This window comes from Miscanthus floridulus, chromosome 11, assembly GCF_019320115.1.
Source record: "Miscanthus floridulus cultivar M001 chromosome 11, ASM1932011v1, whole genome shotgun sequence".
Lineage (NCBI taxonomy): Eukaryota > Viridiplantae > Streptophyta > Magnoliopsida > Poales > Poaceae > Miscanthus > Miscanthus floridulus.
In genome coordinates, this window is record NC_089590.1 from 35480864 (window position 1) to 35495521 (window position 14658).

The 14658-nt window shown below is 48.0% G+C and overlaps 1 protein-coding gene and 1 pseudogene across 1 annotated transcript; both read right to left on the reverse strand.

Moving 5' to 3' along the window:
• Window positions 1-7747: 7747 nt before the first annotated feature.
• On the reverse strand, window positions 7748-13478 carry LOC136494795 (uncharacterized). Its single transcript, XM_066490979.1, has 10 exons — window positions 13224-13478; window positions 13035-13106; window positions 10448-10527; window positions 10243-10342; window positions 10104-10157; window positions 9928-10005; window positions 9467-9564; window positions 9316-9373; window positions 8377-8498; window positions 7748-8147 (listed from the first exon to the last, which is right to left on the reverse strand). The coding sequence occupies exons 1-10, from the start codon at window positions 13446-13448 to the stop codon at window positions 7991-7993; spliced, it is 1044 nt and encodes a 347-aa protein (XP_066347076.1). The 5' UTR covers window positions 13449-13478; the 3' UTR covers window positions 7748-7990.
• Window positions 10539-13028, reverse strand: LOC136494794 (U-box domain-containing protein 4-like; annotated as a pseudogene).
• Window positions 13479-14658: the final 1180 nt, after the last annotated feature.

The window sequence follows — 14658 nt, forward strand, 5'->3', positions numbered from 1 at the left end:
TGAGCTAATTGGCATCATATGCCAAACCCTCAATAGGGTGCCGCACAACCAACACAAGATGAGGATCACACAAGCCACAAGAAATCCACTAGAGTACATTTTGGCTCTCCGCCGGGGAAAGGTCAAGAACCCCTCACAATCACCACGATCAGAGCCAGAGACAATCACCGCACTCCGCTCGATGATCCTCGCTGCTCCAAGCTATCTAGGTGGTGGCAACCACCAAGAGTAACAAGAGAATCCCGCATCAAAACATGAATACTAAGTGCCTCTAGATGCAAACACTCAAGCAATGCACTTGGATTCTCTCCCAATCTCACAAAGATGATGAATCAATGATGGAGATGAGTGGGAGGGCTTTGGCTAAGCTCACAAGGTTGCTATGTCAATGCAAATGGCCAAGAGGGTGAGCTTGAGTTGGCTATGGGGCTTAAATAGAAGCCCCCCACAAAATAGAGCCATTGTACCCCTTCACTGGGCACAACATGGGGTGACCGGACGCTCCGATCATATCGACCGGATGCTGGACCTTAGCGTCCGATCACACGATGTGTGCCATGTGTCCCCTCTCTTCAAATGTTGATCACCCAATCTCAATGGTCAAGTGATGATCGGACAAAGCAGCTCAAAGTGACCGAACGCTGAACCCCAGCGTCTGGTCATTTCTAGTAAGCATCCAGAGACAACTTTTCACGACCGGACGCGTCCGGTCAAGCTTGACCAGACACAGCCAGCGTTTAGTCAGTCACCTACAACACTGTGTGTTGCCACGTCAATAGGACCAGATGCAGCCTTCCAGTGTCTAGTTAGTTTGTGACCCAATGTCCAGTCAGAGACTGACGCTGCGTGCCCCACTAACCGGACACACCGGTCCAACCGAGACCAGCGTCCGGTCACTTACAGTGACCTCTGTCTTTTCTGTCTAGGGCGCTGGTGGCACCGTCGGACTATCCACCGGTGAAGTTCCTAACCCTTGCTCAAATGTGCCAACCAGCAAGTGTATCACCTTGTGCACATGTGTTAGCATATTTTCACAAACATTTTCAAGGGTGTTAGCACTCCACTAGATCCTAAATGCATATGCAATGAGTTAGAGCATCTAGTGGCACTTTGATAACCGCATTCTGATACGAGTTTTACCCCTCTTAATAGTATGGCTATCAAACATAAATGTGATCACACTCTCTAAGTGTCTTGATCACCAAAACAAAATAGCTCCTACCATTTATACCTTTGCCTTAAGCCTTTTGTTTCTCTCTTTCTTCTTTTCAAGTCCAAGCACTTGATCATCACCATGGCATCACCATCATCATGTCATGATCTTCATTTGCTTGACCACTTGGCATGTGCTACATATCTCTTGATCACTTGATAAACTAGGTTAGCACTTAGGGTTTCATCAATTTACCAAAACCAAACTAGAGCTTTCACTCGCCCGATCCCTCGTTGCGTGCGCAACGCTTTGGGACCACGCTCCTAGAAATGATGGGTCAGAAACTAGAAAGAGGAGGCTACGCCCACCAAGATGCATGCACACACACCCGCTAACAAAAACCCCCAGACGATTCTGCCTGAATCACCTAGGGGCTCGGGGGCTACACCCGCGAGTCCGCTAGCGCGCACCCGCTGTCGAAACAAAAAATTCCCCCGCTAGCAACACGGAAAACCCCCCAGACAATTCTACCCAAATTACCCAGAGGCTCGAGGGCTACACCAATGGGTGCGCTCGCACGCACCCGCTGTCAAGATAAAAATCTCCCAGACAATTCTACCCGAATCACCCAGGGGATCGGGAGCTCCTGTTGGGTTCATAAACCTAGGATCCCTCATGGACCTATTTCCCACCAAAAGCATGGCCCAGCAGACAACGTTGTGAATGACGCGCAACTCCTGGGCTGGCCCAAAAACCTAACAACGGGCCAGAAGGGTGATCCAATCTCTGACCGAAAGGCTTGGGCAAGAAGGAACGGTGCCCGCTTCTGACTCTAGCCTGCCTCTCTGACCAAAAGGCCTCGCTACCAACTTTGGCCCGCCTCTTCGACCAGAAGGCCTGGCCAACAACGCTTCCAACTCCAACCCGTGTCTACGACCGGGGATACACTGAACCTTTGCTTACAACTCTTCTCCGACTAGCATAGTCAGAGCTGACTGGGACCAACCGACCGGGGACGCCCGCTCGGTGAGGACCAGGAAACAGGTGGAGCAAGTAAAGTAGGACGCTCAAGTCAACCACAAAACCAAGGATCGTACCCTGTATACCTACAGGACAGTATTGATAGGACATGTCAGAAGAGTGCCCTACAACCTTCCAGGCATGACAGAACCTAAGCGGTGTTGTGGGCACCGATGATTTGCCCTATAGTGTTGTGGGCAACATCAATTCCCATACCAGACGAACACGGTAAAAAACCCCATATGCCTTTAGGCATCGACAGTGTTGTGGGCGTCGTCATTTGCCATACATGGTGAATACAGTAAAACCTCCCACATGCGTCTAACACAAATAGTGTTATGAGCACCTACCATCATCTTGTACCCGACAGCGAGGGTAACAAGACTTAGTAGCATATGTACTCTCACTCCCTCTCTCTCACTTGTAAAGGTCGTCCCCTTCATCTATAAAAAGGGATGCGCTCTCTCCTAACAGGGAGATCAATCGGACGACAACTAAAACATGCTCCAACGATCCGAACGACCAAGGATTCCAATGAACAATAGACATTCGAACACTTAGCACATAGCGAAGCTCCCATCACTCTTGGCCCTTCAGACCAGAGTCCGACCGAACCTCATGCACCCCCAATCTTACTCCCTTCTGTTTGTAACCCCATATCAAACTTCGAGCACTAGGGCTCAGGAATAAAGTCACCGACCGACTCAAACTAGACGTAGGGCATGTTGCCTGAACTAGTATAAAACATGTGTCATTGAGTGCTAGGCCACATCCAATCACAACGTATGGCAAAACTACAAATATTTACGTGTTGGTCACTTTCTGCACCGACATGATAAGTCTTCTTTGGTTGAAGTTGCACCTTGGTGGCCTTAGGGGCTTTGTTGTTCTACCTAGGTGTGTCACTACTACACTAGGATGTGGCACTACTGCATCTTGGAACCTCTGCAGCCTTTGAGTTGAACTGCTGCATTTTGGACAGATTGCGCTTCTTCAAATTTCCCCTTGACTTTGGCATTGTTGGACTTGTGTCCTTCTTGATGGGGCTTGATGCATGCTTCGGTTGATCCCTTCTCAAGCTTCTTCACCATGTCTTCATGGTTATCTTGAGAAGGTTGAGCATTGCACTTGCCCTTCCATTGAATCAAGTCCCTTCTTAGCCTCTCAACCTCTTCCTTGAGCTCTTCATTTTCTTTTGCAATGGAATCATCACAAGTTTCTATAAGTACATGCTCAACGGAAGGTTGGCTTGCTTGAGAGCAACAATTGTTAGCATATGATAAAATAGATGGAACTTGTGTACATGTGCACTTTGTGACTGTAAGGTTGGTATGATTTTACTGTTGTTACCACAACCTCATGAGCAATATATAGCATGAGATGAGAATCCATAAGCTTCTCATGAGAGCACAATAGCTCATCATGACTTTCTTGCAAGGTCTCATTCTTGCTAGTGAGCCTTTTCACCTTGTCTTTGAGCATATAATTCTCATCTTCTAATTGAACAACACAAGATAGAGAGTTAATAGTACGAGTTTGCTCAATTGACAAGTTTTTATACCTTTTGACCAAACTAGCATGAGAGCACTTAAGCTTTTCATGCTTTTTGGTCAACTTCTCCAAACACTTGATCTTGTTGATGAGAAACTCTTCTTGGTCATGAAGTGTTTCTTCTTGCTCTTGAATTTTCTCTATGAGCTTGAGCACCATCAACTTATCTTTCTTGCTTAGATGTGCCAAGTGTTGATTGAACTCATCATCATCACTTTCATCTTCACTCTCACTCTCACTTTCACTCTCACTCTCACTCTCACTTGCCACATTCTTCTCTTTCTTTGCCATGAGACCCAAATGAGGAGTGGCATAGAGAGTTGAGCTTCTTGGTGAGGTGGATTCATCATTTGGCCTCCACCGATCATAATCTTCTTCTTCCTTCAAAATGTTAGTCTCACAAGAACAAGAGAAAGTAGAAGTACCACGTGTAAAACATTGTTCTCACCAACTATTTCATTGCCTTTCGTTGGGTCATATGTTGGCGAGGAAGTGGATGTGCCATGATCACTTAGGCCTTTTGGGAGAATGACTTGAGGCTCTTCATTTGTCGGTGAAGTTGAGCACTCCTCAAGTGGTTCCTCCAATGAGTGTCTTCTCATCATATTTGGACTTGTCATATTTTTCTTTGAGTATGGTCCAAATGATATGAGCATCATCAAGTGGTTCATCATCTCCAAATATGACGTCATCAAAAACATCTTCACTCAAAGCACTAAATAAGACATTAGTAGCTTGAGCATTGTGTTGTAAGCATTTTACTTCCTCTTTAGATAAGATGGCCAAATCATCACTAGGAGGTGAAATGCTCACATCTATAATCTGCTCAATATGAGGACCCATAGCCCTAAAAACATCAAGCACACTAGCGGACCAAGATGCATAATTTGAAAAATCTAAAAGTAGAAGTTCTAGAGATACATCATCACTTGTCGACATCGTCTCTCAAGGCGGTTAAGCCCAAATATGAGAGCCTAGCTCTGATACCAATTGAAAGGACCTTGATGTCACCTAGAGGGGGGCTGAATAGGTGCTTCTGAAAATTAACAACAAATAAAACTTGTAGCAGATTAGTAGAGTGTGTGGCACTGCTGCTTCGTCGCGTGGCACTGCCGCACTGCCTCGCTGAGAATGTGGCACTACCGTGCCTGCGTAGAGAGCTTCAACAGCAGCTACGCCTAGAACCCAAACTTGGAGATGTGCATGGAGATGTCCAGTGGCAAGTCCACTAAGTACCTGCATTCATAAACATGCACAACCAAGTAGATCGAGTGGAACACGGATAATGCAATTCAAAACATAAAGGAGACAAGACACAAGATTTATCCCATGGTTCCGCTTGCCACCAAGGCTTGCCTATGTCCACGTTGTTGAGGAAGTCACTAAGGCTTAGGCTTTGCAACCCTTATCGTCATTCTCAAGTCAAGAGAGTGAACTCTTGAGATGAGGGGTTTCCACTAGATCAATGGGGGTAATACAAACTTTCCCATGGCTCACCACAAGCACGGGAGCTTGCCGAGCGATGCCTAGCCGTCTAGGAGGCTTCACCTCCAAGAGTAACAAATGCGCAACGAAGATTGACAAAGCCCAGCAAGTGCTCAAGGATTGGCTTGCTCTTAATTGCTCTCTAACACTTAATCAAACACTAATCACTCACTCTCACAAAGAGAGGGGTTAGAGAGAGCTCACAAATGGCTTGGGAAGGGTTGGGAGTGATCTGAGCATCAGTAGCAACACTAGGAGGCGTGGGATGGGCATTTATAGCCACCCCACACAAGCTAGCCGTTGCAGTTCAAAAACTAGCCGTTATGACCTGTACAGGTGCGGCACTGCCGCAGCAACTCACATCATTTATAGCCACTCTCTTCTTCACCTTAGCCATGGTACCTCGGTCTTCAAGCCGTCGCTTGCCCTTCACCTTCACTTAGTCCCTCGAAGCCCTTTCCTTGCTATCTTCACCTTATCAAGCCATACTCAATAGTTTGATCCTTTCTTGAATATCTTCTAGATATGAATATTGACACCAATCAAGCTTTAGTTTGATTCACATAAAGACACATGAATCAACATCAATATGGTCAAGCCAATTCACGATTCCTTATATCCTCTTCATCTTGGCTTAACACTCCTAACACTCACTTCAATATCTATCTTCATACTTCTAGCTTGATCAAAGCAATGCAAAGTGATTTTCCAAATCTTTATCCATATAAGCAAACCAACATAGAGACCGACTTATATCTAATATGAGTTGTGTCCTTTGTCATTTAAACCTTTGCTTGGTATTTCTTCACTTATGCATTCTTGACTCATTCTTCAATCCTTGATCAAAGCTAATCCATTATCAAACTCTTCTTGTTCATGCAAAGCAAGCCATTATTGAGACCAATCCAAAATCATCAACTCATGTCTCTTTTAACATTTGCCAAATATGCTTGCTTTCTCATGATACTATGATATTACTCAACATAGAAGCCATTTCATCAACTTCATTTGCATTCTTGTCTTTCTCTTGAACTATATTATTTTCGTGATCTTCCAACACAACAATACACAACATTGGCCTTGATTTGAACATTATGTGGAATATCATCAAGTTTGCCTTCTTGTTGAACCTATATACACTTCTCATTCTACAATCCACAAGTGTATGCAATAAACTCAATTTCTTGTTCAACACTTAGTAAACTTGTTAGACCTTTAATGATGTTGTCATTCAATTCACCAAAACCCACTAAAGGGCTAGATGCACTTACAATAGGGTTTGCGTATGTTCATTCATACGGGTGAGTGTGCGTGCGTTGTGAGCGTCCGCATTGTATTGTGTAATCTAAAAAACTCTCACCATGCCCTCCTAGCCCAACTTGCCCTCTGTCGGTATTTAATAGTGTGAGTTAGAAAATAAGAATTATGCAAGCGTAAAAAAAACTCACCACGCTCTCCTGGCCCAGCTTGCCCTCTGTTGGTATTTAATAGTGTGAGTTAGAAAATAAGAATTCTACAAGCGCACAGAATACCATTGTAGCATTTCACCAGGAGTATTATAGGTGTCGTTATCTATATTTTACCACATGGAGGAGCATTGGCAAGGAATCCCTCACCTCCCTCTCTCCCATGGCATCCCCTGTGGCAGCTCGTCCCTCTCCCCCATAGCCGGCACAGGGCGCGCACCTCCCTCTCCTCTCCATCTCCCCCACGGAGCTAAAGCTTGAACGACGCACAGGGAGACCGACGGCACATCCCTCTCCCTCTCCGACGATGCATCCCTCTCACTCGAGCTCGGCCAACACGTGGGGAGGCCAGATCTGGCCCCAGCGTGGGTGGATCCGATGACGGTAGAGCATGGGGAGGCCGGATCCGGCTAGGCCGGCGGCGCATCCCTCTCCCTCAAGCTCGGCCGGCACATGGGGAGGCCAGATTTGGCCCCGGCGCAAGCGGATCCAGTGACGTTGGCGCACGGGAAGGCCGCATCCGGCCCAGGGCGGGCGGATTCGACAGCGGTGGCGGACCTGGCAAAGCTGGCCACCCCGGCGGCGGCCGACCTCGGGCGGATCCAACGGGCTCCCTCCCTCCCTCTGCGTGTGCGGATCTGGCGCATATGGATCTTGGCCAGGTGTGCGGCGCGGATCTCCTCCAGCGACGACAGGCTCCACCACGATGGCAGGCTCCACCATGGTGGCCAGATGCGGCGGTGGATTGAGCTCCCCCATCGCAGATCAAGCTTCCCTACGGTGGCGGCGGCACGCAGCCCAGATCTAGGCCTAGGCCCGGTTGGCTGTGGGTTTTTTCCTTTTCTTGTTTTTTTTTTATTTTCAGAGGCGGACAAAGCAACCGCCTCCGTTAATCCACATTAACCGTGACCTTTGATTGGATGCGGTTACAATGCCCGCCTCCGTTAATCAATTTGACCCGCCTCTATTAATCCCTGTGTAGTTGTGTGTTACTAGTTTGAAGAAAGGGTGATTCTATACACGACAAACCAGACAACCAAACCCATCATTTGCTAGCTAGGCTTAGACAATCCAGACAACCAAACAATAAGGGATTGACTTAGTGGGAATAGGCTAAGGTTGTCCTGTCCAGGCTTAGCCAAGCTTGCCAGGAAACAAACACACCCATAATGGCTTAGAGAGTATTCATGCCAACATTCAAGCAGCCTGGTGTAGATACCAGGTTTATTGGTGTACATGTAAACACTGGAAAATAGGACAAATATTCCCCTTGATCTAGTTGCTCTGGTATACAATGTCCTACCAGCTACAGTGATCACGGAGTAACCCATGCACCTTGGAATAGTTGGCTCACTGTTTTCCCCAAGATCCATTCCAAATCTGACGGGGAAACAGGTATCTTGCCTGCGACAAGAGAAATCGCCTCCTTTCCTCCTTTGTAGCCACATTCAGGAACAACATAGGGAAAGTCACTGCAGACATGTTCAGAGCATAATTAATCCATAGCAATAGTGTTCGTACCAGAGGATGAAGGGATTATATTATTTCTATATTCAATATTAGATCTCTTTTACTTTCAGTGAGGAGCATCGAGTATGACTGTTGCTGGGGTTTCTGTGGTGATTCAACACTTGTTTTCCACAAACAGGTATTGTTAAAGTGTATGATCAATTTAAACTATCAGTGGGTCTGTGAATTCACCTTCCCCACATTATTCGACTGGCTCCATAGTGAGATATTGCACGGGAAAGAAGCTGAGCAGTGTCTTCATATGGATATGCCTCTCTTGTGATGCGGAAAAGAGCACTGTATTTGACATAAACCTGTTGAAGTAATGCATTATGGCTTTAGAGCAAGTATAGTGATACCAAAGCACAAAGTAGAAGTGCACCCCTCCGTTTCACAATATTTGTCATTCTAGGATTTTTTTTCTCAAATTACTTATCATCCTCACATTCCAAAGCATCATTAACTCCCGACCCTCCCCCGCAGGTTGAGTTTCATTAACTCCCCACCCTTAATGAATGTAGCCACCAGGCACGGAGCCAGCGGTGGGGCTAGGGGGGCTCTAGTCCCCCCTACCGCTCGCGAGCAAGCGAAGCCCCGTAGAGTCGCCGTCTGAAATTTCAGCTGTAGATGTACAGGTATGAGGGTCTGAGATTTGCTGAACCTCTTTTCTTGCTAATTGCCGTTGTTTAGCCCCTCCTAAAATTTTTCCTAGCTTCGTCCCTGGTAGCCACAACACCTAATCACATCCTCCTAGCCAAATTCACCAGCCAATGGTATGGAAGCCATTGAGGACTGATGTATTTAGTGAGGGAATAGTTTTCCCTCTTCAATGCTCCTTAGTTTGTGTGAGATTGGCAAGAATGACAAATATTGTGATGGAGAGAGTACTAGCAGGCAACTTCTGCTACAATCTGGCACTAGGGGTCAGCTTTATTCTTGATGCAAGTACTTGACAAAAAAATCAGGTCAGGTACTGCTCTCAGAAAATAATGTTACTGTCCCATGATCTCTGAAAGCAAAACCTGAGGGTGCTATGTCAGCTGATACTGAAAATGGCTTGCTTGAACAAGGAATAATATTTTTCATGATCATATTCATCTGCTAACAAAATAAGAAAATGTCATACATTACCTGTGGAAATCTGGATAAGTTTAGAAATGCAGAGAGTGCCTTCTCTTCTTCATCGTTCCTGTATGTCAATGCAACACATAAGCTATACTAGGCCATAGCTTCATATGAATACATTCCTGCAAACTATGAACATGCAAAAACAAAAGCTTACATTGGTGGCTTGCAGAAAGACATATGATCAAGAATAACAGTAGTTGCAGGATAATCCCTACAGAGCTCCTCTATTTCTTGAATATATGGAGCAATTCCCTGCATACACAAGAACAAAGAATAGTAATATAACTTAAACTCAGTAACAAAGAGCATAGTTAAATCCCTGTTACTTTACATTAAAGGAGTCCATTCATGCAAATTTATTTTGCAAAAAAAAAAAAAAAGATGGGGTTCTCATAAACTCATCTAACCAGTAACTTGTATAATTAACAGGGCTAAGAATTTGCTCATTTCTTTTAGCTCTAGTGGCACAACCTGACAATATATAATAACTCTTTGTCCAAATGTGAACCCTTCTTCTCTTAAGGATGTGAACATATTGCTCAATTATTTTTTTGTCAGAATCTCAAACTCCTATAGTAACTGCGGATACATCTTGGAGAGGAATGCATCTTTTACCTTCATTGTCAGTATTGCAACTGGTGCTCCAAGTTCTCCTGCCTTCGAAAATAATGACCTTCCGACCTCATTGGTCATCTGTTTATTTGAAACATTTTTTTCCTTCAGGCCACATTGATCATCAATCCCAATTAATAAGTAGAGGAACAATGTTGCTCATTTTCCTATTTGCAAACCTTTTGACCAGCTGGCCATAAGTTTGGGTTGAACCTCACAGCACGGTATTTTTCCTGGTGATAAGTGAAGGAATTGCATATTAGAAAATAGCAGAATGGATCATTCCTGTCGTGTTAGAAGAAAATTCCAAGAGGTTACTTGTACAATCAGGTGTTCAAGCTGTTTAATCCCACTCCCATCGTCTGCAGGATTCGCAAGACAGCAACCAATGAACTTGGATGGGTATTTCTTCAACGTACTACAGGAAAAAAAAACGAAAATGAAATAAATTACTGATATAGTCATATGACTAATTCAGGTGGTCTCGGATTAGAAAGGATCAATGCAAGAAAAAAAATCTTACCTAGTTACCAAAGAATGATCAAACATATGATTAATAGGTTGAACAAGGAGAGCCCCGTCCACTCCAGCTTCACTCATACACTAAAGAAAAGAGGAAATTCTCAAAACAGTTCATCAATCAGCAGCTCCCCATGCATCAAGTCTTCTGAGTTTCAACAACAAGCTAACATAAAGGACTGATAATAGTGGTTTAGTGAGACCAAATAATATTAAGAGTTAAATGCACTAGAGGTCCATTAACTTGTGAGGAGGTTTCGGTTAGGTTCATCAAAGTGGTTTTTTAGGTCCATAAACTTTGTATGCCGTATCACTTGGGTCCATATCCCGCCACGCGGGCTTCTCATGCTGGCGTGATCTGCTGACACGTCCTTCTAAAGCAGCTCTTGGCAATGCATTTTGTCAAACAGCTTGTGGGCGACGGCAACAGCGTCCCCGGCACGCCTCGCGCGCGCCGTTCGACTTGGCCTCCAGCAGGCGCACCAGGAGCGGGCTGCACCCGTGCTCGCCCACCAGCCGCTTCATGTCCATGCTGCTGCAGATCTTGCAGATGGTCGCCGCGGCAGCCTGCTGAGCACCCACGGAACCGTCACGGAGCACGTGGACGAGGCGCGGGAGCACGAAAAGCGACACCAGGCTGTCTGGTGAGACAGCGGTGACCAGGTTCCGGAGCGCGGCCACGGGTGACTCCTGAGGAAGTGGACCGTCGAGGTAGGCGAGCAGGCTCCGGAGGCTGCCCTCGGACACGACGGCACGCCGTAGGCTGTCGTTGCTTGACGTAAGGTTCTGCAGGCACTCCGCGGCGTACTCCTTGGAGCCGAGAACGACGCAGGAGTCGAGCAGGTTGATCATGACTCGCACGACGCCTTCCTTGGCCAGCGCTGACGCCGCTGTGGCCGACGATTGCACGGGTGGAGAGCCGCTGGAGCGTGATGACAGCCTTCTCCCGCCCAACAAGGCTGCCGGACTCAGCCAGCCGGATGAACGGCGGCAGAGCGCCTTCTGACATGAGTAACCCCTCGCAGCTGCCAGACTCGGCGAGGAGGCACAAAACAGTGGCCGCCTTCTCCCTAACCTTGGGTGCCGTCGCCGTGAGCAGCTGCACCAGCGCGGCCACGTTGCCACGGCCGAGCGCCGACAGCACACTCTTCTCGTCCTCGCGCAGAGCATCGAGCAGGCCATCCACGGCCCGGTGCTTCGCCTCTGCGTGCCCAATCTGCAGCCTGGCATGCAGCTCCCGCACGTCCGTCTGTGCGCCCGCAGCCGACGCTATCTCAGCCGGGGCCGCCAGAGAGCAGTCCCTGAGGTTGAGGTCCAGCTTCCCGGCCAGCGAGCGCATTGCGCCCAGCCTCAGCAGGGTCCGTCGCCGCGTCGGCGCGCCCGTGTCCTCGCTGGGAGGGTTCGACACGTGCTTCAACACCACCGCCGTGGCGTGGCCGCCCGTGACGCTGCTGTTCGACGGCATGCAGGTGACGCTGCCGGAGGAGAACGTGGTTATCCATAGCACGTATGGGACCATCAGCTGCCTGGCCATGGCCGCGGCGCCCGACGGAGCTCCGGCTGCGGCCGCTGGACGCCGTGGAGGTCCGGTAACAATGGGATAGAGGAGGAAACGCCGCTCAGATGGCAATTAGGTTGGGTAGGTCTACGTGTGTTGAGAAACGAATAATCCACCAGCTGAGGTTTTTTTTTAATGTATGCTACAGAATGCCCTATGCTGTTTCCTTCATTCTGCCATGGTGCCAATTTTGTATGATTTCTTTTTCAAGATCGTGTCTGAGCACATTTTTTCAAGAAGGTTAGCGACAATACCAAGAATTGAAAAGGCAAAACTTGCAGAAGAGATGACAACATCAAAGGATGGCACATCATAAACGAACAAGTCCACTAGAGAAGCATTGGCCACAATTGGAGCGCCTGCGTTGAATGGAGAGAACGACAATGGCAGAGTTTCGTCTGTGGTGACGCCCAAATGTGGAGTAGACATCACCGCACCACCATGAGCGGGTTGTGGTTTGTGAAGCATGGAAGCAGAGGAAGCCTCCGCGCCAGAGCATGGCAAAGCAACTACAAGAGCCCGGACAGTGGCCCTCTAGTGAGGCAGCATCAACAATAAATTATTACAAACCCTCACGGCTCACCTCGATTGAGGTGCCAAAGCAACGAATCAGCTCTCTAGCGGTTTAGCCATCTCCAGCCCAACTTGAGGCATGAGCGTGACAGCAACAGCATGTATTCGGCCACCACGCAAAGCGCAGCGGCGGCCATTCCCCATCCACGAATCCGGCGGTGGCGGTATGAGCCAGCGCCCTGGGCCCTGGCGGCAATTGCACCATGAAAAGACCATGAAACGGCAGATCCGCACCTGATCTGGTGGGAATTTGGTGTGATTTTAGTTAGTGGAAACATCGGTGGATAGGAAGGATTTCAGGTTTGGGGTAGAGGAGGTTGAGCGCTGCATTGTGTACGATTTCACATCACACGGATGAAAATGCGCCTCCCAATCTATCTATCAACAGTGCAGGAACAACTCATCCGGCCGCCGATGGTCAGATGAGATGCGGCATTTTGTCTGAAGTTCTCTGACTGACCTTGAGCAAGAAGTCGTCGTCGCCACGGAGCGTGGGCTCCTGGCCTGGGAAGTACGGGTACTCCTCCTTGGCCTGCACGCATAGAGTTGAGAGCCACAGGTCAAAAACCACCGCAGAAGGATGACCCAACTCCCCCGCCAGGACGCGGAAACTGGGCTCGCGCCTCGCGCTCGTTGCCTGCTTAAGCACCTGCTGTGGCGTGGCCCAGACGTGGAGGTGGGAGTCGATGACCTTGCAGGAGGAAGAAGAAGAGGCCATGGCGGCGGCAATGGTGGTGGCGGTTGAGAGGAGCAGCCGCCTCCTTGTTGCTGTGGTCGCGAAGGAGAGGAGGTCGCGGGAGGCGATGGTGGCGATGGGGAACAGGAACTTGCACGGGGCAACCACAACCACTGGTGATGATGACGATAAAGCCATAGAGTGCCTGGGAGTACGAGGAAATTGTATGCGACGCATTCGCCGCCTAGTCACGTGGAATTGTGAAACTGCTCGGCTCGCCTCGCTACAGATGGGCCTAGTCACGTGAAAGTGTGAAACTGCTCGGCTCGCCTCGCTACAGTCTGTTCAGACGGCTCGCCCCACCCGTGCCACCTGCCAGCGCTTAAGGTTGAAAACGGACCGAAAAATCTCTTCGTACCCGTTCTATTTTTTACCTTGTTCTCCCGTTTCCGTATCTGTGGATTTACGGAAATAGGAGGGGAGTTTTTCCGTGCGGCATCCGGGCCACGCCAAATTTTTTCCCCGCCAAGAGTGCTGCGCTGCACGTCTTTCACCAACAGAACACTGCAGTCTGAAGAACAACCGCAGACGAATTCACGGGCCGACAAGTTGCAGGCCCAGCTCGCTGTCCTGTCAAGGAATCGGCCCGGTAATGGAAATCGTGGGCCGGTAATGAAATAGTGGATCAGTGGTCTCTGGGTAACCCAAAATCGAGAAACCGCTGATCGAGATCGAAACCGAATATTTGGCTCCTTCGGCTCCCACTCCAAGGCGGCGAGTGAGATCATGGAGAACCGCGCTCGTCGTACGTGTGGGCGTGGTCCGCACTCCGCAGGCGTCTCCTCCTCTTTCTCTGCTTATCAGGAAGCTGATAGATGAGACGCACCTGGCGGTGCTAACATCTCGACTACCAGTAGTGCAGGGCAAGTTGCGATTGTTTCGTTCTCTTCTGTTTTTGCTCTCCGTTGCATTCTACCTGTTCGATAAAATGGTTGAACCGTGAGGACGCAGTTTTTTTTTTAAAAAAATAATATCCCTGATGCTTGTCCGTGTATGGGATGCTAGCAAGTAACCTTTCTCAACGCATGTATAAATTGAGACAAGAGTTTTCATTTTGAGATGAACTGTTCATGATTTTCAGAAATCAATGAAATGTTATCTCGATCTCGAGGACTAGACCTGATCGCCTTGAGTTTAGGTTGCAGTATCAATAGAGTGGATTCATCGATCCCCCCTAAATTAGTCTTTTGTGTAACCGATTTTATTTTAACACAGTTTTCAGTTCTAATAAATCAAATGCCTGTAAAAAAAACTGGAGCAATACAAGAGTTGGATGGCAGATATGGAGGCAATGGCATCCAGGCCAGATCTACTGCGGATGAAGATTGGTGGTTCCTGACTGGCAAGG

Excerpts from the sequence above, each read along its gene's own strand:
- LOC136494795 (XM_066490979.1), bottom strand. The coding sequence starts at position 13,448 with ATGGCTTTATCGTCATCATCACCAGTGGTTGTGGTTGCCCCGTGCAAG. Across the intron at positions 9,565-9,927 it reads TTGCAATACTGACAATGAAG|GGAATTGCTCCATATATTCA; the intron begins GTAAAAGATGCA and ends TTGTGTATGCAG. Across the intron at positions 8,148-8,376 it reads AGTCGAATAATGTGGGGAAG|TGACTTTCCCTATGTTGTTC; the intron begins GTGAATTCACAG and ends ACATGTCTGCAG.